The 25,260-nt window shown below is 34.5% G+C and overlaps 2 protein-coding genes across 2 annotated transcripts; one reads left to right on the top strand and one right to left on the bottom strand.

Moving 5' to 3' along the window:
* Positions 1-4,295: 4,295 nt before the first annotated feature.
* Positions 4,296-9,961, top strand: LOC143447308 (uncharacterized). The gene is made up of 4 exons (XM_076947354.1): positions 4,296-4,466; positions 5,571-6,121; positions 6,481-6,705; positions 9,476-9,961. The coding sequence occupies exons 2-4, from the start codon at positions 5,904-5,906 to the stop codon at positions 9,663-9,665; spliced, it is 633 nt and encodes a 210-aa protein (XP_076803469.1). The 5' UTR covers positions 4,296-4,466; positions 5,571-5,903; the 3' UTR covers positions 9,666-9,961.
* A 100-nt stretch (positions 9,962-10,061) lies between these two features.
* Positions 10,062-24,985, bottom strand: LOC143447301 (zygotic DNA replication licensing factor mcm3-like). Its single transcript, XM_076947340.1, has 18 exons — positions 24,845-24,985; positions 23,052-23,167; positions 22,775-22,897; positions 22,327-22,432; positions 20,387-20,572; positions 17,711-17,874; positions 17,421-17,631; positions 17,167-17,310; positions 15,370-15,516; positions 15,131-15,232; positions 14,884-15,058; positions 13,727-13,868; positions 13,431-13,575; positions 13,214-13,354; positions 11,384-11,475; positions 11,223-11,302; positions 10,380-10,534; positions 10,062-10,269 (listed from the first exon to the last, which is right to left on the bottom strand). The coding sequence occupies exons 1-18, from the start codon at positions 24,911-24,913 to the stop codon at positions 10,144-10,146; spliced, it is 2,424 nt and encodes an 807-aa protein (XP_076803455.1). The 5' UTR covers positions 24,914-24,985; the 3' UTR covers positions 10,062-10,143.
* Between the last annotated feature and the right edge of the window lie 275 nt (positions 24,986-25,260).

Here is a 25,260-nt window from a genome sequence, read left to right as displayed (position 1 = left end):
TTGGAATCATGGTGTAAATATCCTAATTCGGACAAGTTATTCGGACAATATAGCAAATTTGAACTTATGAAGTGGGTGTTGATTTAAGAAGCAATATAGAGATAGTAAACGCAACGGAGTCAAAGACAATCATAGGAGTCAGACAATAAAACTGAAAGACTGGGTTTGGCTTAGGCCATCCCCAAAACCATTACACCACCCCAAATCCCATAAGAGGATGCGTTTGTAGCGCAACGAAAGTAACCTACAGCTTACGCTATTTAGGCTTATATAAGTTACATTACTGAGCTGTTCCTGGTTCGCAACTAAGACCATAACTTGATATTATTTCATTGGCTAACAAAATGTACAAAAGCACAGACACAACTTAACGTGGGAGAGGCGCTTCTAAAGAGTGTTTGTGACATAGCAACTCACACAACACAAATTGCGAAAAAAAAAATCTTTTTCGGTACATGAACAAAATGTTCTGCCGCAGCTTACCGCCTACCTGACGGGTTGATGAAGGCTACACCATGGCTACACTATCATAATTATGATAGTGATGATAGCATTATTGGGCCCAATAATGCTCATAAACATTGTTTTCCAAAACAAATATATAGCCTACTTGTTTGAAGAGGAAGGCTAAGGCTCCTTGAAGTGTGCTGGACTGTAGGTGCATCTGAAAATTGAAGCGTGCATTTGAGGCTAATTTTTAGGGTGTTGTGATGTTTATGATCTCAAATTACAAGTACTTCCGTCTATGGGCATTCCCCAGCAGGAGTAAGTTGGATCAAAGTTAATAAAATACTAAAACGTATCTTCTAGTTAATCTAGTATATACACAAATGTTTTAGTATACTACGGTTGGATTGGGTTGAGTATTTTATTATTATTTTATACTTTTATAAGCTATTTCGTTTGATTTCCTAAACCGCAAGCCAATGTTTCCTATAGATATCTTATATATAATAATAATAATTATTTATAAGATATCTATGATGTTTCCAAACAGGAGGGATTCCCCATTTCCATCCAGGAATTGTAGAAGAAAGACCCAATTTGGACACTCAAGCAGTGCAGCAGAATGCAATCAGGGGACCTTGTAACACCTGTTTTGTGTATACAGATATATGCTATTTATTTTAGGCAGCGTTTATTTCGCCAGCTGCCGGTTACGCAATCGGTAGGCTATTTTTTACTTCAGTAAACGGCGGCCGGTTAAGTAGACACTTGTTTTACAGGCCACCGTTTCTGAAGTAAGAAAATAGCGTATCAATTTCATAATCGGCATGCAATAGACCCTTTCCGTTTTTTCGCCACCATTTTTTGGGTGGTAAGATTTTTTCGATCGCTTATACTTAACAATAGAAATTGTCGACCCACTTTGATTCTTTTTTGAATTACAAACGTTCTGGCTATTGGAGTGTAAATATTTTGCTCAGGTGAGTGGCGTATGAATTCCTTTACATGATAAAAAGAATTTTGAATATATGTTGCTTAGTTCTTTTTTTACAGTGGTTTGAATCCTACGCACGAAGACTGGGCTTGCCCGATTTGACGTTTAGATACGTGGTCAGCGAAGTGATGTGACGTAAAATGCGTAAGAGTTTACATGTAATCTGCAGCATGTTACATAGAGTTTAAAATAATTAACTAGAAATAAATACAAACTGAAATATTACATTCAAACGCGGCGCAGATACCACGCAAACTCTTACGCATTTTACATCGCTTGTTACGCTGACCACGTAACGTGACTTCGTATTGAAACAGTCCTAGGACTAAACCCACTGTAAAAACAGAACTAGGCAACATGTTTTATCGCGTAAAGGAATTCACATGCAGCTCACCTGAGCAATCTTTACAATGCAATTGCCAGAAGGCTTGTGATTTAAAAAAGAATCGAAGTGGGTCGACAATTTCCATTGTTAAGTATACGCGATCGAAAAAATCTTATCAACCAGATAGTAACTCGAAAAATGTCTGTTACAAAATTACGTTAGTCTGTGAATTGAAATGCAGCCTATGCTAATTTTCAATTTAAAACAAAAAATTTATTTTTGCAAAGTGCAAATTAACCTAAGACTAATCCACTCTGACCCAAACTCTTACTTTTCATGACTAAATTACTAAGCTAGGGTGCATATTGAAATAAACGCTATTTTTCGACTAAAAAAACAAGTTTTGCCAAAGTCTAAATTAATCTTCTCCGCCCCAAAATCTCACCTCTCATTACTAAATTACATCAAAAATAAATCTGGACAAAAAAAGAAGTTAAACAACATCAAGATTCGATATTGTTAACCACTACGCCACAGCATTGCTTTCTTCCTCTTGTCCAAAACGAAACTAATAAACCTATCAACGAAAATCTGTCGGTCACTGTATTGTGATTCAGCAACCCAGGTAAACGGATGCCCGTGAAATAGTCTCTTCATTTATTCTATCATCCTGCCGTCAATGAACAACCAGCAGCAAATAAAAACGATGCTCCACAGTTGCAGTATTTTCTAAATAGTAGACAGAATAATTGTCGTTATGATAGCGCTACAGTGTGTAGATGAATACCAATGGTGTATTCCTCCAGCTGTTATTATTATTATTAATATACTATTGTCATACATAATAACATATCCCAATTATAGATTTCATTTTTTGGCATGTTTGCATGCCAAATTATTTGAAACACACACCAATTCACAATAAACAAACAAGGCCGAAGCAATAAACAGAGGCAAACAGCATTATAATATCAGAGGCTGTTCAATGTTCATGGATCTACCAACTAATTTGGTGATTTAAGTTTTTTTATACACTAAATTTCAAGGCAACCTGGTATACTTTAACACCAGTTTATAATAAATAAACTAACAATTGAAGTAGCTGTACATGTTGAAGTTGTAGCGTTTGCCTGCATGATCTTTTGTTGAATAGTGTCAAACTTTCCAGTTTTGACTTTGCATGGATAGGAATGTAAGGGTACACCACCACCAGGTGATTTTCTGGAGGGTTGTCATTTGTCGATGATCATTTAAAGCATATAAGTCCAACCAGCAACCTATATGCTGCATGCTGCCCAGTTATAGATTTTTATTGTTACGTTGCATAATAACAAACTAATATATAATATAACTGCTCTGTAACGTAATAAGCAAAAATTTGTTGAAAACACTATCGCCAGTGTGAATTTACTAAAACAAAACATTTTCACCTTAAGTATACCTGTCACTCATTAATGAAACTAAAAACATGTGGCCTACTCATACCTCTACAGGTATTAATAGTTTCTGAACATATGTTGCTGAGCAGGGTAAACTTTGCATTTGTAGTGCTTTTCAGAAATGTCACCACAATAGCGTTTTTAAATATTGTATTGTGTATTTAAGAGTGACTTTTGTTCAACTTATACTTTATGTTAAACTTAATAATTTTTGGTATATTAATTTCATATAATAATAATAATTTCAGTTGGTCATGGTGATTTAGAAAGAAAACAATTAAGTCTTGCATTACTAATCTAGGCTACCATAGCGTTATGTGAATTGCAATATAAAGATGTGCTATAATCTGTAAAATTTATATCATTATCAGGTAGCATTTACATTTCAGGAGGTTGTCATTGAGCTCTCATTAAAAAAACTCAAAACAGTAGTTTGCAAGATATTGCTTGTCAAATATTTTGACACTCTGCTGATTTTTAAAAGTTTCGTGCTAAAAAGATTCAGGTCAGTAAATCAAATTTAAAAAATATGAGTTTGTAGAAAAGGAAAAAATATGAAGATTTCCCAAATGGTTCAATGAGCTAAATACGTCTGAAGTGAACTTAACAGAGGGTTAAAGTTACACTACCTAATAGTCACTCTTGTGAGAACAAGAAATTAGCAAAAAACAACCCTTGGAAACATAAATTTAAAACTATTTGTCCATGTTTACTATTTTTTGTGTGGGTCACCTTCTATAATCAGAAAAGCGCAAAGCAATTTTGGCAAAAGACTCAAATAGTTTGGCTGAATTCTATTGCTATAATATTATAAACAGGCAAGAAAGATAGTTATGCCCAATTTAGCATAAAGGATAGCTATTTGAACCATTTGATTTCTCATCTAACATTATTTTATTGTATACTAGACGAAGTGCTTCTTACCCAGTTAAAAATATTAACTAATGTTAATTTAAAGATCTAACATGCTACATTGATCTCTACTTCTTTCAAGCGATAAAAAAGCCATGGTGAGCATATTAGCATTATAAAGTTTTGTATGAAAATCTACAACCAGTGTTGACACTTTTTTCCTGGTTTTATAGACTAATTATTGCGCAACAAGAGACCATGTCACTTGCAGAAATCATTAGAACCATATCAAAGAAATGGTAATGGGCTGCCAAGGGTTGGACTACCTGGATATCTGTTAACCGAGGCAATTTTACATATTTCTCCTCCAGATAAAATTTTGTCGGTTAACAAATGCATAACATTATTGGTACGTTTTATGCCTTTTTAGCAAATTTTAAACTCATTCTTTTTGACAAACGGGCAATCTAGCAAAAGAGAAGTGGTGTTTGACTCCATTTAAAACTTAAATAAAAATTTAATTCCCTGCTCTTTGTCCTCTGTTCTCTACAAGACGTTAAACGTTGAAGGAATTCATTCTATTATGTCACAAAACATATACAAATTGATGTAAATTCGCAAGTAGCATCAGGCTAACACTTTAGTATACGTATTTCAAGGTGAGGACTGGCAATTTTATTAAGAAATCTGTTTCAAATCATATGTACGCTTCTGAATTTACTAAATGTAAAATAAATTATAAAAAACAAAAATACTAAATAAACATTTAGAATTTGTGAAATTTTGGACATATTTGTGGTTTTTTTCATAACAAAGCTACATCACACTTGAACGTTTTTACAATCGACACATGTTTTACTAGAAATTAAGATAAAAGGTTGCTTTGTGTTTACCGCTTATAATCCCGTTAACTGGTTAGCTAAAACAGAAATATACGCTTATTCGGATAGTAAATATTATTGATATCCAAAGTAACAACCTCCCAACCCGTTCATTGAACACCTAAATTTATGCAAGCACTCTTTGTTACTCCTGGTAACAATGTAAATACTTTTTGAACGCAACTGTGATAAAAATTTCAATTTATTTTGCAAAAAATTAAATGCAGTGGGTTAAGTAACTGTTTGGTATTATCTACTTCACTCTAAACCTTTCTCTTAAGACAGGGAATTTTATTAGAAGTGAGAATTTCATTATTTAGGACCATTAGAATTAAAGTTTATTTTGCTAACACTCAGAAACCTGTTTTCCATAACTTCTTGCTAGAATATCCGCACCTCGCAGGTGGTCACTGCTGCTAAAGGCTCAACTAAGGTTCTTAATAACTCTGTAATGAGTTTCAGTTCAGTAATCATATAATTTAGTTTTAGAAAAATTTTATATATTTGGTTTTGGTTCGGTTTCTCAAAAAAACCAGCTCAAACCGTTTCAAAGGTTCTGTTTGACACTCTGATTATGATGCTATTTTAGCATAGTTTATAGTTTGTTGTTAATGAAACTTATAACATTGCAGAATGGCAAGCGAAGTGAGGATTATATTATTCCTGATGATATATCTAAAACTGCAGATGAGGGTCCAACCCAGCCGCTTCTTCCATCTTACCCAAAAACACCGTTTGGGAATTCTAAATCTCGAGCTCGATCATTTTGTTCCAATTGGTATGAGCGCTTTGCTTGGTTGGAGTATTCCATTTTCTTTGATAGAGCATATTGCTTTGCATGTCGACACTTTGGTAGAGACAAAAATGAAGACAACTCTGAAGAACTAAAAATTAAAAAAAAGAAAAGAATTGTATCACTATATGCTACTGTAGGCTTTGACCAATGGGCTAAAGCACTTGAACGCATGCAAAAGCATGATTTCACTGCCATACATATGGAAGCAAAAAAATCATGGCTTGAACATGTCCAAAACAATATACAAAATCCTGAACTTCACCAGGAATTTTCAGAGTTTTCAAATGAGGAAAAGGATGAAAAAAGATGGCCAAAAAGAAAATTAAGTCATCCAATTAAACAACTTGTAAATACACAAGATGATGTGCAGGATAAATGTCCCTGCTGGTAGGCATTGATATTATAATTAAAGCATTGTTTCATAATCATTCCAGAAATAAATTGTGGTGCTATTGCAAAATAGTGTAAAGTTGATCTGCAAAGGAATATAAACAAATTAAACTCAATTTTTCTATAAGTTGGAATTTTACTTGCAGTTGCTTGGAATTACAGTACAATAGTTCCATTACCAGTAGTAATTATATCAGATAATATAACCCCTACCACAAGTCCTGAGTGACTTACTGCGATTAAGTTACGTACATTTATCTTTGGATATTTATTGCATTACGCCATATTCATGGTGCATGTGACTACAAACAAAGTTCTATAACACTGTTTCAGCATTTTATTGATGGTTTTATCAGGTGCTCCTGCAAAGCATGTGTCATTACAAAACGTGCACATGAACATGTTTGTTGTGATGACATACCTGAAGTTAAAGCAAAGCTGTACATGGCTGACTCGACCCTTAATTGTATTACTGAACACCCTGGTTTTGCATCAGTGTGTCTCAATCCTTGGGTGCTTCAGGTGGCATATTATCATCACAAGCAGGAAAGCAATGAAGCTACAGTGATGGAAGTTCATGAGTAAGTATTCTTATTGCTCTCGGTTTAGCGGCTTTGGACCAGTGGTTCTCAACCTTTTCTTGCTTGTGGACCGATTATATTGGAAGAATTGCTTTGTTGACCGGTGACGTAATTACGTATTATGTCACATCTATAACAGTATGTAAAAGTTAGAAGGACACGCTTGCACTACAAAATTACAAAGGCTTAAAACTGATGAGCATGCACAAAATGTAATTTTAGCTCTCAGGGATTTATTGCGTCATAACATAACAAATACATTGAAAGTTTAAAAATCACATCTTTTTCAAATCATACACCAACAGTGGCATTGTGTCAACATGGTGCGTTTTGGGATTACCCAAAAATGTTAGAAAGATAATATATAAGTAGTCAAAACGAATCAGTCGCAAACAAATTGTTGATTTCTAAATGCATTGTTAAACACGTTTCGACGTGAAAGTGTCCACTGCATTGAATCACAATGAGTTTGTAAATGTTGCAAGTGACGTTTTTATCTTGCAATAGAATTACTTGAAAGATGCCTTGATTTTGTTTTACAACATACTTAACCATTTTAACACTAGAAGGACGGGGCGCGTCAATTGACGCATTTTCAACCTAAGTGCATCTATAACTTTTAAGTGGTGCATCGCAAAACCGTGATATTTCCTGACTTTTCCTACATTAGTGTTAGGTAACTAACCCATGAATATGAAGTTTTTATTTTACCGGTAGAGATAATTAACGTGGTCACTACCTAGAAGGACGGGGTACGTCAATTGACGCATTGTTACTTCACAGTACAAAAACCAGTTCTCGCGATAGAGAGCATCGTTTTCTTTCTGCTGATAATTACAGGTTTATCGAATTAGGTCACAGCTGCCAACACAGAGGTGTGACAAACGTGTCGACAAACTATGCAAGTCGACTTTTCCGCAAAACAGAGTAGTTTCGTCACAAGGGCAGCCTAATTTCGGAATTTTTGAAGTTTATCGAAGCGTAAGTGTAGTAAGAGTTTCTTAGTTAGATAAATTAGATGAATTAGATAAATTCGTCGGCTTGGTGGTTGCTCGTGGCGTGATAGGAGGGCGCAACTTCACTGTGAAGAGTTTGTGGGGGAGGTCGTGGGGATGTCCGATGTTTTCCCAAACCATGGCAAGAGACAGGTTTCTGGAGCTCATACGATTCCTTCGCTTCGATCTGAAGACGGAAAGGCGTAGGAATCTATTGCATGATAAATTTGCACTCGCTTCACAACTTTGGAACAGTTTTATATCAAACTGCCAAAAAGCATTCATTCCACAGTGGAAGATAACTGTGGATGAGCAACTATTGCCGTGTAAGGCACGCTGCAAGTTCATCCAATATATGGCCAATAAACCAGACAAGTTTGGTCTAAAGTTCTGGCTGGCAGTTGACGTTGAAAACAAATATTTATTCAACGGTTTTCCTTACGTTGGAAAAGATGATGCAAGGAGCCCCCACGTGAGTGTGCCCACCGACGTTGTACTGAAACTCATGGCTCCGCTTTTTCAAGGAGGTTACAACGTCACTTGCGATAATTTTTTCACCTCACTTGACCTGGCGTTGCGACTTGCGGAAAAGAAGTGCAGCCTCGTAGGGACAATGCGCCAGAACAGGAGAGAAGTCCCGGAAGAGTGCAAGAAGAAAAAGGAGTTGCGTGAAACAGAAGTGTTTAGGCACGAGTGCTTGTATTTTCAATGCGATTGCTTTTGTTAATTAAAATGCACAAAGCGGACATGCGATAGAAGTAGTTTTTTCGGAGCAACAGCACAGTTTTCTCAACAAAAAACGTTATATTTGCGCCGTTTTGACCTTTTGCGTCAATTGACGCACTCCGTCCTTCTAGGTATACGAAAATTGCCGTCCTTCTGGTGTTAACGTGACCAAACTTTTTTCTTTGTGAAATCTGACATTACAATACAGGATTTTGGTAAACGGGAACAATTTACACTCATGAGGGTATGTCACATTGAATGTATGGTAAATGTCATCATGAAAGATCAAGCATGTCCTTTGCGCTGCATTTCCGGTCTTCTGTAATGCTTTTCATGATGCCATATCAGAATTTAAAAATGTTGAATCTTTGTTACCGTTTATGGTATTAGCTTCACTATTGAGCAATAAAAGTAACTTTTACGGCAGACCGCCAAAGAATTAAGACAGATCGATGGTTGAGAACCACTGCTATAAAGCTCTGATAATAACTAACGTTGCAAAGTACAGTGGATTTAACTAAGTGGAATTAACTAAAAATTTTGATATACTACCGACTTTGAATAACTTGCAAGAGGTTCATTGGGTCCTTTCAGCTTTGAATTACGAGCATCCACCTATAATATATCTGTTGATAGTAATTGCATGAAAATGGTGTTAGACTTTACTATAGTTTTAATTGGAGATGTGCTGATACAAAACCAAACTTATCTAAATCTTCCGAATATCGTTCGTTTGGACAAACTTAAAAACTAACAATGGCAAACCTGAGTACAACATTACCTACACATTTTACAAGGTGAATAATACCTGAAAATGGACAATTACAATGGACATTTACCAAACGATTTTGCTCTCTCAATAGCCATTGAACGTAATTTTTTGATACAAAGCAATTTTGTTACATGCAAGATTTGGCAACTTTTCGATGAATTGTTCAATGTTGATGCAAAAAGATTCAGGATTTGTCTGGGTTGATCTAGATGATATTCGGATTCCCAAATTTCAAATTCATGCATATTCATAAAACGTGTACTGTTTAATTTTGTAGGAAATATCGTTATATTGCATACTGCCAGTTTGTCAGATGGTGCTGGGGTTATTTACAAAAAGACCTACATATTCCCTTGCCCTCTTGTGTGGTCAGCCGAATAAAAACTGCCTTTCATGTTGCATCAAAAAACAGCTATCCATCATTGGATGACCTACCATGTTCACCAATGTGGCAAAATAATGGTTAATTGAAATGAGCTACAGGTAATTATTATATTTACGAAAGTAGTGCAACATTTTATGCAGTATCAATCAAAGGTGACAGTTTGGAGTATTTTATTGATCATGATGTTTTTGGTTATTTATATCACGTATATTATCATTTTCTTGTTTGTGTGAATGTCCTGCTTGTTACTGTGGAAGGTAATCATTCGGGTTGTAGAAGTCAATTTAGTTTGTGTAATACTGATGGAAGTTCAGGTTTGGAGATATACAAATGTGTCTGATTTCATTATGAGCTTCCCAATAAAATTTTTGCAATGCATATATTGTATGGCTGCTTGTGTGTTATTGACTTTACACTGTACCGTTATCCCCGGAACCATAAGATTTTTGACAGAGATACAGAATAAAACTAGTCAGAGTTGTTTTTCAGGAAAATTTATTAACATAATGAAATGCTTTACACGTGAAAAAACTAAGACACATAATTGTTCAATAAGAAAACTAAATCAGAAAAACAATGTTATCTGATACCATCACTTGGTTATCATCCATCATTTGAGATAAACATGCATTGGCCTCCTGTGATGAAAATTGAGCAGTGGCCTGTTTGTTTGCCCAAGTAATGATCTAAACAAATAATGTAAGTTTGCTGAAACACCCTTTAAACTGTTATCATCAAAACTATAGTTAAATTTACAGTATGAACTCATGCTATTTTAAAGTGCTCAACATCTCACCTCAGAAACACTAAGGCTCTGTTTGTGAGCAGCTTGGAATTTACCATGGACTGCCTTTCTAAATTCATCAAGTCTTTCTTTACCAATTGGAGGTGCTGACGCTTCCATAGATTCATCTTCTTTATCAGTTGTACTTGTTGGTGCCGGGCTTCCAACTGCAGTAATATCATATTAAAATGAAGCTGACAAGCTCATTGAGGTGTGATGTATTAAATATTAAACTGCAACAAACTGTGAATTTGCACAGTGAATGCAACAAACTAATTTTTATTTTCACTTTATGTGAAGCATAATACCAATTGTAATAGATTAATCTATCCCTCAAACACACTAACTGTTCGACTAAAAAATTACCCTGTCACGACCAGACTACACCAGTGATAAGCTGTCGTTTTTTTACCAGTAGGTAGAAGAAAAAAAAAGAAGGAAAACTAATGTAAATATTGAGAGCTTAGCACTCTTAGAAAGCTGTTGCTACGTGACGGCCATCAAAATGTACACCCTAGGTAAGCAAGTGGTTTGACCATTGGCGTCACAGTAAATGCGGCTCAGGTTCGAATCCCAGTGGCGCTATACCGTTGTAATGCTCTTCGGCATGGCAGTAACCATACTTTGCTCCGGACATGGTGGACAGTTCTAAATTTGTGCAATACTATGAAACAACCAAGAAACCAAAATAAAGATGTGTGACAATCGGAATTTGCAGAAAGGCTAGCTCAGTAAACGAGGCTCAAGCGATAAGGAATCATCGCCGGGTTAAGTCGTGCAAAGTTCCTTAGTCAAGGAACTTACTTATAAAATATAGATGAAAATATTGGAAAACAATTATCTAATATATCATACTTTCTGGAATGTCTTCTTCAGCAGAGTCAAAGTTGTAAGGATCATTTGTGTCATCATCTTGGTTTCTTGCAGCACGTTTTCTAACATTTTTTTGAAGATAAATGCCACAGCTAAAAATACATATATTATGACATACTAATAAACACAAAAGATAGTAATACCTCTTCTTTTTTCTTGAATCAGTTTCTTCTTCCTCCTCTGCCTCACTTTGATCATCATCATTTCGACGCCGCTTTCTTTCTTTTTCTTCAACCTAAGCAAATTTTAACTTTTAGTTGTAGAACCAGATGACCTAATCTTACTCCATTTCACATTTTAGTAATACAGCAGGTATATACAAGAAAACCTACATAGCTAGTGTTGAAACTAGAAATTCCCAAAATTAAAAATCCTGAGGGTTTCCTTTTTTTGCGGTCCCATTTCCATGAAAATTTTCATGAAATCACAAGCATGCACTACCACTTGATATGCAAATTAATTTTTATTTTAGAACAATTTAAAAATAACAAAGCTGTGTCGAAAGCAAATTGTAATATGTAATATAACCAAAGTCTACTTAATTTCTTTAACTATAAAAACGTGTTCTTGTCATAACATCTGCATATATTGATTAAGATAATGTCACAAAAACAACCAGATTATGCATTCTAACTGTGTCGATCAGTAAATTGACAAGTAAACTAAGGTCAAGTAATATAAGGAATGATTAGGTTAAGTGCAATGATCATTTTTTTAAACGAAGAATAAGAGTTATCCTACATCATCACTACTGTTACATGTACAGTTGCACATCATGCAAATTTAACGCTGGCCAAAAACGTGGGCAGTTGGTACTTGGCAAAAAATATACAGACGGTTCCAGTGTCCAATACTATTTTAAAAAAGTAATTCGGTGTCGGTAACTTTTGTACTGCGGATCCTGTTGCAAGTGCACTGTTAGCCGATATTATAACCACGCAAAAGGTGAAAAAATATGTAAACTTACTCCTTAAGACTATTAGATTTTTGTAGATTAAAAAGAAAAATTGTTGGTCATTTGATGGTCATGTTTCAAAAATTCATGTTACATACACTACACCATTCTGTATTAACCAAAAGTAAGTATACAAAAAATGTCCTTGAAAGTTCAATATTCTGACATCGCTCATGAGCCCCAAAGTTTTCACTTAAAAAAAATCGTTTACTCGGGAGTCCCTCAAGCTGAAGTGTTAAAAACTAAGATTAGTTATTGAATAAAATTGAAAAGTTTTTTGTATAATAGTCCTTTCACTTACACCCAGCTATAATTCAATATGTAAAAAAAACTAAACATAGAAAGATCAGACGTTATTTAGTTGACAGCAAAACCCTTTGGTGGTCAATTTTTGTCATACAGTATAACTAATTAACTATATATAAACGTCATTATAACAAATATCACAATTTTGGGGCCTACCCGTTGTGACTAAATCAGCCAGCAAAAGTGACTCCCGGAAAAGAAAAATGTGTGCCGGTATGTAGAATAAAAAAAAACAACCAGAGTTATTTGACTGTTAAAAAAAAGATGTTGCCAAAATTCTCTTTTTTTTCTCTAGCAATCAATCTTTACAGTATACAAGAATGACTGCAATGGTTCCCATGATAACCAAAACTGGTAAATGTTAATATCTCAAACATTTTACAACCAAACATGTACCAATAGCTGGAAACAATTCAGAAATACTAAAAAAAATGGACGATTCCTTGACAAAAATACTATTATTAAGGCTTTGTTTAAAATGTTTGTTGGATTTACAAACATGGACAGGCTAGGGTTCAGCACAACGATTAGTTATATTTTCAGTTTTTTTATGCAGGATGTTTGTATTTTGATAAAAAGCAAGTATACAAAGAGTAAATGTTAATCCTGAGAAATACAACAGAAAAACTTGTGTCTGAGATTTAAACTTAATCCTGAAATCCCAATGGGCCAACACTAAAATTAACATGTGCCAAAAGCAAAATCGACTTACTTTGTGGAAATATGCAAACTGTACCAGCTCAATGGCAACTTCGGCATCTCTTAGGGATACTGACCGCGCCAGCCTGGCTTTAGCATGTGCTGTCGCCAACCGAATCAAAGTTTCCAAAGTTCTGGCAGTTACTGGAGTGGTCTGTAAGTAATTTTAGAACAAAAAAGTAATAATAATCAATAAAGCAAAGTATAACATAAACCAATCAGCTATCTACCCGAGCAACATCTGTGTTTGCCTGATCCTGACATCTTAATCTGGCATATTCTTCAGCAATACAATTAGCTGCTTCTCTTGAAAGTGTTGGTTTTATGACTTTAGCAACATGAATGTATCTCTTGATAAATTCCATGCTCACCAATCTAAGAATTTTGATTTATCACTAAAAATAATGTATTCAACTTGATATATTGGTAATCTTCAGAGCACTGTGTCTGCATCTTTTACATAAACTTATAAAACGCTTGGATATGCATTTAAACAAAGTTTGTTATGATAATGTGAATACGGTACTTGAGTGGTTTAGATTTTCCAGTATTATCTCCGTGTAACAATTGATTGTGTTTTTCATAGATAGGTGTATCTTCTTTCTGTTGGTCAGTGGCTTCTGGATTGTCAGTGGATAAACAATCTACATCTATATTGGTGGGCAAGGCTAAAAAATATAACGCTGAAACAGGTATCTGGATGTGAAACTGGGCTTGCGAGTAAACATTGTTAAACACCTATGCTAAAACAAAGCGCATTAATTTCGCTGTGGTAATTTTACATACCGGAAATAAAGATATCTATTACAGTATCTCATGTTTGGGCATAAGCAATAAACATACGAAGTCGATTGCCGAGGGTAAGTCAAAAAGCAATGAGCCCTATTTATGGTTGAAATTTTTGTTCGGAGCTTCTTGAGTGTTACAGAGGTGATGAAACTTTCCTGAAGCGCATGGTGACTGGGGATGCGACATGGGTTCATCACTAAGTCTGAGTCAAAGAGCATCCACGGAATGGCGTCACTTTTCTACCCCAAGAACAAAGAAGTTCAAAAGTCAGCGTCCAGTTGGTTAAGTCATGGTGACTGTGTTTAGGGCTGTTGATGGAGTAAACACTGGTGAACTTTATGCCTCACGGAACCACCATAACTCAGAGGCTTACATTAACACTTTTAAAAAGTTGAAAGTGAGACTAAGAAGAGTTCGGCCTAACCGGGAAATTTCCAAGACTTTGCTGCAACACGACAATGCCAGGCATCACGCCAACTTCAAAACTTATGAAGCCATCAATTCTTATGGCTGGACAACCACCAAACAAGGTTTTCTCAACAGTCGGTGTAGAAAAAAGGGAGATTACATTGAAAAGTAGTTTTGAAATCTCTCATTTCGGAACTCTATATCTATGTGTATTGTGTATATTGTGTTTTTACTACAATAAATAAAGCTAGACGAGATGTGGGCTCATTACTTTTAGACTGACCTTTTAACACTTTGCCAGTGTGACATTACTTGTGGAGATATAAATATTTTTACTAATTATGTTTGTCGGACACATTTCATACATAAGAAATTCCACAGTCCTTGACAACTTGGAGCCAACTTATTCAAAAGTAATTTATTCTGGAAATGTTTTAATAGTTAAATACTTTTAGCATACTTTAGCATAATTACAACCACACTTACGATCTCCATCTTGCTCAGCTGGAGACCTGTATCGATGAATTCTTAAAACATGATCTGATATTCTGCGATCATTTGCTGGTTCCATTTGATCAAGTACAATAAATAAGAGATCAAAACGTGACAGAAGTGAATCTTGCATTCCTATGTTGTCCATCGGCGGTTTATATTGATCATACTGTAAAAAATACAGAAACTCAAATATCTTTCGGGTAAATTTTCCATTATCCATTGAAAAATTTTTCAATACCCTTCCATATACAGGATTTGCTGCTGCAAGAACGCTACAACGAGCATTCAGTTTAGCATGAATTCCAGCCTTCGCTACTGTAACTCTTCCTTGTTCCATTACCTAAAGTGTCATTTTTATTTTACAGACAGAGTTAGTAATTGCTGCATAACTGAAAATGCAAAAAGATTAGGTGATATAATATGTTACATGAAATATGTGAATATAGTTGTTTTCTTTGTCTTGTTTCAGTCAATTACCTCATGAATGGCAGTGCGATCAATGTCACTCATTTTATCAAATTCATCAATACACACAACTCCTCTGTCTGCTAAAACCATTGCTCCTGCTTCTAATCTTCGCTCTCCTGTTTCATCATCAGCAGTAACAGCTGCTGTTAACCCAACCTATGACATATAATAGCATTCATTGGTAAGTTCAGTCGTGCCCAACCTGGGGTGAGCAAAGTGAGCAAACGCCTGGGTGTCTGTGGAAGTGGTGCAGGTGGTACACGAGTTATGCTTTAATTGCTCAAAAATTGAATAATAGATAACGATGTTAAAGTTGGATGAAGGCGAGAAAGAAATTATTACAGCTAGAGATCAACATCTAAGAAAAGGTTGGGAACCACTGGGTTAGCTGATGTTGTAATAATAGGTTGTAATAGGTCTAGAATAGTGTTAGGATTGTTACCATTTCAATCTCTGGAATTCCCAGAATTAACAACAAAAAAATCAAAAAAGAATGCACATATGTTGTACAGCAGTGGTCAGAAAACTGTGGGCCTTCAAGCAAAATATAATGGGCCGCATATTGTATCCTGTAATGAAATAAATGTGGGCCGAGTGATAGCTTCAGTGTTTTTTCTGTTAGCTTGTTTAACTTGGAGCACTAGTAATTTAGTTCTTGATGTTTTTTCCATCTTTAAGTACAGGTTTACAACAGCTACAACGACAAATATCTGGAAAACACAACCAGTAACCTCCCACTCACATAGCGTTAATTGTTACGTCATATTTAGAATGCAAGCCTATTTTTATTTATAACGCTAATCCTTTGCTACCCTACAACTTATCTGTACCAATTGTGGCTAGGACGATAGTTGAATAATTCACAGTTCGAAGAGTGTTCGAAGGATAAGTCACACTTCAGTCAGCGAACAGTAATATACAGACTTACAGAGGTTCAAGTTTTATTTTATCATTAACGATGAAATGATAATTTACAACAAACTGTGAAAGCTAAATCTAAATTTCATATCTCATAATTAAAATGTTAAATTTAGGTTAGTCAGAACTGACTGCTATAATCAGCTAGTCGGATTCCAACCCAAGCTCGCACAAACCAATGCACGTTTTAGTTTCAAGGCCGCAATACAACTTAACACAAGTGATGCGAGTGTATTTTCATTTGTTAACTGTCTGTTAAGGTTACCGTATATTGCTAAAACCTGTGGAAAGCACGTACTGTAGCTAGATTAAAAGTTAAATGAAGTTATCCTAATAGTTTCAAAAAATAATGTCTCCTGCGAAAAAGAATAAAGCACATTGAAATTATTAGATGGCTAGTAATATTTACTGCATTAGGCTAAGTATATTTTACATGTGATGTTAGGCCTTCATTTAAATATGAAGTGAAAATATGGGCCATTGTGATAAAAGTTTGCCGACCACTGTTGTACAATATGACGTTCTTATAAGCTGTAGTTATTAACCAAAAATGCAGAAGCTAAATTGCACACTTAAACATTGTTGAGATGTTTGTAAAAACTTCTAATATTGACAGAAATAGAATGGACAGTCCACACATGAACAAAACCACACCACATGTGATGTATGCATAATTGCTTATATACATATACAATATGCTGTAACCCCATGCTTCACTTGGCTCAAAATATGTTTGAAGCTTGAAGGCTTTTCACAAAGACATTAAGACACAACGAAATTGTTCACTTATTGAGACACTGAGATTGTTTCTTTGGTTTAAAATTAACGGGTCTGAGGGACTTCCCTCACTTTAATTTTACACTAGAAATATTATACAATGCATCTTACCCCAGTTGTGCCTCTTCCAGTAGTAGTTATTGCTCTAGGAGCTGTATTTAATACATAGCGAAGCATCTGTGATTTTGCAGTACTTGGATCTCCAATAAGTAATACATTAATATCACCACGAAGACGAGTCCCGTTATCTAGTACCTTGTATTACAAACAAAATACTATAAAAATAATTCTTTATGCCAGTGCAAGTAGCATCCTATTTGGATTCAGACGTACTTCAACGTTCACATATTGACTGGACATGATACCTTTTCTGTTCCACCAAGCAACATACACAGCACAGCCTTTTTGATATAATCATGCCCATGAATTGATGGGGCCAAAGAACGTGCAAGTGTGTCAAACACATCGATATGGCGTTGCTTAGCAAATTTTCTAATTTTTGCAATGTCATCACCACTAAAGAGCAGCTGGACGTCCTTACTCAATGACTTTATGTTTGTGGCAATCAAAATAGTTCTGCAACACAAGAATGACAGCTACTTTATGACAGCTTACTGAATGAAAATTACCATTATTAACCAGTCATTACTATTACCTGAATACTCCAGATGTGTGACCACCCTTTTTACCAGGTAAGCATCGATAAGCACCTATGACTTGCACACGATCGCCAGGCTTGCACTGATCAACCAAATCGTCATCAGCTATAATGTCAACAGAACGAGGAAGTTGACCAGCAGGTGCTTTTTCTGGCATTTCCTGCACAACATACAGTTTCATAAAACTGTGCATGTACCAGGTATGGCTTACACTATTCATACAACTGCAATAAAAGCTTTATTGGATTAGTCGAAATTTAAAATAGCTTGAGGTAAAAAATCTTGGGATAACTTTAGCCTGTATATTCAACTCGAATCTCTTTAACTGGAAATTTTGCTTAACTTAGGTGTTTTGTCTTTCCTAAGGCCTCAAGTTACCCTTAATCATTTATTGTAATGTAAACACCATTGTGATTTGCTTCATACACAAATTACTATGAGCTAAAATCATTAACCGTTAAATTTACGTTTTGAATTTGAATATACTACATGGAACATGATGTTCTATAGAATGAAACGTGGCAAAGGGGGTGAATATGGGCTGTTTATAATGACCCTTGAGATACCGTGCAGCTCAAGTTTCACCACCCCTAATTTCACCCCCCTAAACTCATTTTTCTTTTTAAGCTCAAAAAACAAGTTTCCTAATTTTTGGATATATGAAAATATTTCAACTATACTACAAAAAACTTCAAAACTTTTTTTTCGGAGATTGCTATTTTTTTTAATTGCGTCATGAATTTACCCTTTGATCTTAACTCAATGATCCTAATTTATTACGTGAAGGAGATGTTTAAGAGACTTTTCATATGAACGAATTCTGAAATGAATTCCCTGCCCCCAAAAATGGTAAAAACGACATTTGTTTCATTATTCTACCTTCAGAAATTGAGATATTGAAGAAAATAACTACGCGTGACCAGTGCTAGCCAACCTAATATCCCTCAAGTGGAGGAAATTTCAAATCGCAATAACTCGAAAACGGCTTGAGATATTAAAATTTTTTTTTTTAATTCCAAATTTTTTAAAGCTCTATAACAGACATGTGCAACCAGTGGCCCGCGGCCCGCCAGGTTGTTCCAAGCGGCCCGCGTGGTGCTCAGCAAAATGTTAGAAGTTCATACTAGCCATCACTATTTGATGCAGTTTACATCAAAGCAATGGAAATTTTCGAAATTTTCGCATTTTCGTGTCGTGGACTACATTAAATCTATTTCTTAACTATATAAACTGCATAGGAAAGTCGTTTTATGATACTAATTTTTTCTGAAAAAATCATGTGGCCCGCGTTGTCATTCAAAATTTTGTATTTGGCCCTCCAGTGAAAAAGGTTGCACATGCCTGCTTTATAACATATATCCAAACCATCAAAATCTATGACTAGTGGTTACAGGGCCTGGTTGATTAATTATACATGGAATGACTCTTAGTAGTTCTATGTCAATGTTGTCCTTTTAACTTTATTTGAAAAGGATTAAATTTTAGGCACTGAACTTTACAATATCCTTCTTAAAAGACAACTTGTCACAACCAATTGGGTTTGCTATTTAAAATTATGAGATTTCTCATGTTTTAATTTGACCAAACAATGCGTATAATACAAACCTGCTCAATACCTTTGAACATGCCAGGTAAAAGAAAAAAGATAATCAATCCAATCCGATCTGTAATCAATCTATGTTTTTTAATTCTGAAACCCCATATACACCAATTTTGTACCGCCCTATGTAATTGTTTAGAAAAAACATTACTTACTATGGCTTGTTGGACCTACTTTGGTGGTTTCATATGACGGTAAATTCTGTGTCTTGACTTTTATATTGGTATCGATATGCAGTACTGTAGCTGAAAGCTAAGACTAGAAAACATTCTGCACATACAACTCCGAAATTGGTAAGCTACAGCGAGTGTACAAACAACTGCAGAGAGCAGATAATGGAGCGAAGTTTGCCTTGCATTAAAATAACCAATTGCATGTGATTTTAAGAAGTACCACATTTTTCCTTTCACATTTTAAGCTACTCAAATACTTAATGTGCAGCACATTCTTGTTTCATGTGAATTGATTTTCTCTATTTGTGGATAAATTAGCAGTGACATTTCTTGCTATCTGGTGTAAGCTTACTGCTTTTTATCATAAATTCAGTTTAGTTACTTTTCGCTTCTTTTCTTTTTTATTGCAAGAAAATAGCTAACACATTACACAAGTTGCGGAAATAACTAACCTTTTAGTGACTGACAACAAATTTAAAAAAAAATCTAAATATCTACGTTGCTTGAAAAAAAATATTCTTGTTAGTGTCATACTTCTTGTTTAATTTTACAAAAAGTTGGGTTAAACAGTCAATTGGCGAGTTTCTGGGTAAATCTTCATGTTCATGTTCAGCACATCCCAAGTGAAGTCTAATTCATGTTTGCAATAATCATGTCTGGTGCGGTTCAAGCAAATTTGTTGTTGTTTGAAATATTTATTCTTCACGATTTATTTGGACCTATGATAGTCTTGTGACAAATGGTGGTAACACACAAAAATCAACGATGTGTGCTACGATCTATGGATTAAGAATACCTGCTAAAATGGTTTTATACAGGCTCGTTTTGTCACTCAATTAATTATCAATAGAGATGAAAAATGAACAAACTCTGCATGCTCTGAATTGTGTAGGAAATACCTGAACTGTAAGGGTCTGGTGATCTTTGTAAACAGATAGTCCAAACTCAGTTTCAAGAGGGTTATTATCTTCATCTTTAGTAGGGTAAACTGTGCTGCTGGGAAAGGGGTTGGACGAAGTTAAATCTGTGTATTTTCTGTCTAAGGTCTTCTTTGTTGCAGGACAATAGTGGACACTCCTCACAACCTTTAAAAACGATAAAATACTTGCAGATTTTGTTACCATTTTCAACAACTGCATTAAAACTTTCTAAATATAATTAGTGTTACACATAGCTCACAATTTAATTGCGCAATTTATGTAACATACCAATGTAAGTAATTATGGAAATTTGTAGCAGTTGTTTTATGACACTTGGTTATCGTAGTTGTTTCTAGGCAAAGCAGACTCATATCACAAGAAAATATTCTTAATATTGAGATTTAAAATCGTAAAATTTATATTCATCTTTGCTTCGACAGCAGTCGCTAGAAATTCACCAGAAAATATTGTCTATTTCAATGAAGTAATTATCCACTTTTTAGCTGTTGTCCGTGTTTTATTTTAAGGCAAAGTAAAAAGCAAATAAAGGTTATTTAGTGAAATTGTTATTAATCAGACTTACTCAACAACAAACAACTGCCTAAACTTAATTGCGCATCTTTAGGGACGTAATGAGTAACTTACTTTTATGTGAAGCAAAAGATAACTCTGATAAACTTTGGGCTGTTTGATAACGCTGTAAGCCGGTAACAGTATCGCTAACTTACTTTCCATACTCAATTCAAGAAAAAAATTAGAGCGACAACGAAACTATAACTAGTTGGAGTGCAATTGTGCTGTGAAATTTTACTTATTTTATTATGTTACCAAATGCAGACTGATAACCCTTGTCTATTTTATTGAGCAATAGTGTTTATTAAAAGATATTGTTACTTCACAGTACAAATGACAATTTTTTCTTACTTACACACAGCATTTATCATAACATATTGAGTATAGAACGGTTAAAAAGCTATAAGCGATGAATTGTGTGGATAAAATATATCCAAAAAGTAGGTTATGTAACAAAATAATTTATGACACATGTTTGTAACAGTAGCAGTACTAGTCCAGGGTTCTGGAGTCGATACCAAAAACCGAAGACTACAGGTACATATACAGGTCTCTGTCTTATGATGTCATGGTCTATGACCATACCATCCGGTGCTGTTTTTATTGTTATTCAAAAAGTTTTTACAAACATTGTGTACATTAAATAAAGTAACAAACTAACAGTAATTATGTACTTATGAATCGACTATACAAGTTTTTCATAAGCGCTTATGTCTAATACGCCCGTTTCTTTCCTTGATTGGAAGTTTTGTTAATTTTGCCGTATGTGACAGCTTGAAAATGGAAAACAAAAAGTTGCCACTGTAGTTTCATTTCCATTATGCATACGCCATGCACTAACTTGTGTGAGTGTACACACAAACCATTGTTGGAAGATGGTTCTACGGGCTCACAGCACAAATGCAATTACTGTACCTGTAATTAGTTATGATTTAACAATTATATATAATAGTGTAAGCCTTTAGCAGATTTTTATGAAACATTAGACTAATGCTCGTGTTAGGCAAGTTCAATTAGTTGTTTTGTGCCAGATACATTGCAATCGTGGTCTGGATACCGCAAATCTGAGTGGTCATATTAGCGAAACAAAACGCTATTCATTGTAATAAATAGATATCAGGTGATCAGCTAGAGAGGGAGTCAGGAAATATTCAAAAACTCTGACTCCACTTACGAAAAATTCTTTCCAATCCTCGACTCCACAGCACTGTGTGCTACGCAATTAAAGTAAGTTTTATACTTATTGTCAATTGCGTGCAACACTAATTGTAAAAACTATTATGCTTAAAAGCATTATAATAAGTTAGTTTTGTATATAAAATCAAAATAGATCTAATTCAGCAAACCTTTGGTCTAACTAATGAACACTTTGTTATTATCCCTTCAATACACACTAAGTTTCCAAGATATGATGACGTCAGTGTACGTGGTGTGACATGTTTCGAACCAAAGCTAAAAAATTAATTTATCACAATTAGTTGCAACAGAATTAGACATGATTAAATAGGTTTGAACATTTTCTTGTTGTATATATAACTGTACAATACACCCAAATAATAAAATTTTTCATGTTATTACTGCTCCTATTTCCACAAATTTACGTGCATATATTTTTACAATTTTTGATGATTTTTTAATCATTATTGCTAGTTGACAAGTTATGCAGGATGTTCAATTTTGCTTATTTACATTTTATAAATAAAGTAAATTTTAAAAATGCTTTTACACACACATAATACAAAGCAGATGGCCTACTGATACTAATTTTACACATCATAATACTATTTCAATTACCTTCCTTCAAAACCAACAAAAAATTCTTCATATTGTTTTGCAAATACAGTATCAATGGATGCAACATATCCTTTCAAGGCTCTCTGAAAGGCACCAAGTTCACCAGAGCTGTTGTCAAGTAATCTGTAGAGTTACAAATTTATTGTACATTATCTACAATTTGTGGTGTGTGACAATTGTTTTAACCATGAAAGCTAACAGAAAGCAAGGAAAACAGAAGCAATAAAAGCACACAAACATGTACTTTAATATTTAAATTAAAACAAAACATACAAACCTCTTGGCTCTAATTTCATTTTTTCTTCTTAGGTCATTGATGTTAACAATTATGCGGCACTGATTTTTTTGAATCATGTGACGCACAACTTCGGCATACACTCCTTGATCTGTAACCTATTTAGTAGTAATACAAAGTGACTACAGACAAAATCAGTTAATCGTATACTGGTTAAACATATCTATCGTTTTATGGTATCAAAATCTGAAATCCCAAACCAAATCCTATCTAATGTTAAGTAAAACCATCAGTTCATTGAATCACATTTAAAGGAATAAATCGGATTATGGTATCAGGATTTGCTTCTCACTTGCATACTGCGGTCATTTAATCGTATCATCGTCTTCGGCCAGACGTTCGGAAGCAAAGATAAGTCGCACATCTCACGCTTACCGATAAGCGAAACGAGAATGCCTTTTTTGTGAATTGTCACGACGTTTAAAAGCAAAGCGGAGATGAGGTCACGTTTGCGGTCAACTCAAACATCGAATTAATCATTTTACAAAGACAGCGCAAAGCAAAAAAAGAACTACAGTACCGGTACCGATTACGTTTGAAATGAAAAAGCTGTGACTTAACAGAGACCATTCACGATAAAAAGGGAGTCCGATTAAAACAGTGTGCCGAAAAAATGCTTTAATCAACAATGTGCTCTTGGGTGATAGCTGGCAATGTAGCCAGCTGTGTTGCGTAACACAGTGCAATAGGCCACTATAGTAATAAACTCTACATAATTTAACCAAAAGTTTAGTCAGCTGACGTTGTAGGATTATTCCACAGAGTTGTACAGTACTGTAATCCCCTTTGCAACCGAGTTAGCTCATACACATCATCAACAATAACGCCTGTTCAATATTAACATTTTTTTTGCAGATTGGTTAAACGAATCAATTGGATAATCGTATCAAAACATCTGGCAAATAAGTGATACGATTATCTGAGTAGTCTGAAACTAGAGTAATTTGTTTCAAGATTTTAAATTGGGCCAAGTTATTCAAAAAATTATCATAGTATATTTCTATAGCAGTGCTTACATTTATTGTCTAACAAACAAAATATTTTTTTGAGCTATTACAATTTGTCTAACACAGTTTGTTTTCATTTATATTACACAAACATGTTTTGAAAAAATTTGTTTTCATAGTAAAAAGTTAAAATCATATGATATGTTTATAAAGCATATATTCGTACAGTTTTGATTAATTTGTAAAATAGAAATATAAATAATAGCTGTTTGCAGGTTAATTTATTGTACACAGAGTTGGATTTAGTTGGAGTGTTGAAACAACAGAGTGCAGAGAACGTAAGTGGCATGCTTAATTGAGAATGTTGATATTTCTTCAACTCATGATAAACAGTGAAAATCAAATGCAACAATAATAACTACTTCAACCTGTTTAAACATGCCATTAACTAAATGGTTACAACTGGCATTGACAAACCATAGACATGAATGGTTTGTGATAGACACGAACTGTTTTTTGTGAGTAAATTCTTTCATTGTTAAACAAAGTTTTCAGGCTATTTTATACCAAATTATATGACATTCACCCGTTTAACACCTAGGCTTCAAATCACCCACACAGAAAAAAAAGCAAGAGAATATATTTATATAGAATAGTTTACTGTATAATATTCTTATTTTTGTATGAGACTTTGTGCAAAGAATATAATTTTTATAAGCTTGTTATAGTTAAACATCTACAACAGGACAGTAACCAGCCTCTTTGCCTAATACAATAATAAAGCTCTTTGACTGTTTTTTTGCTTTAGCATTAAACATTTCAACTTACTCCGTCATCAAGGAAATCCAAGTACTGTCTTTCAGCTTCACGCAACTCTTCATCTATTTCCACATCCATAGTTATTCACCAGCAGGAATTTTAAAAGCAATTCAATTTAAAGCCACTTCACTTAGCTTACCTTACTATAATAAACCTATAACAACAAGAAATTTGTTTTACAATACAAAAACACACAAGCAGAAGATTGTCTGACAACAAGTAGCCCAATGTTCCCGACAAGGTAAACTTGTTTTCACAAGCGCCAGAACTGTTTTGCATTATGTTTTTAATTAATATTTTTAAAACTTTTCCAAACGCTTGAAATGCAGAAATGAATTGAAACGAGAGAATTATTTCTAACTTCACATATAGGCTATACATAAATTTTGAGAGCAAACTGCCATCTTGTCTTTGTAACTATCATC

The sequence above is a fragment of the Clavelina lepadiformis genome, chromosome 1 (genome assembly GCF_947623445.1).
Source record: "Clavelina lepadiformis chromosome 1, kaClaLepa1.1, whole genome shotgun sequence".
Lineage (NCBI taxonomy): Eukaryota > Metazoa > Chordata > Ascidiacea > Aplousobranchia > Clavelinidae > Clavelina > Clavelina lepadiformis.
Note: the sequence above shows the minus strand (reverse complement) of the source record. Positions and strands in the feature narration are given on the sequence as shown.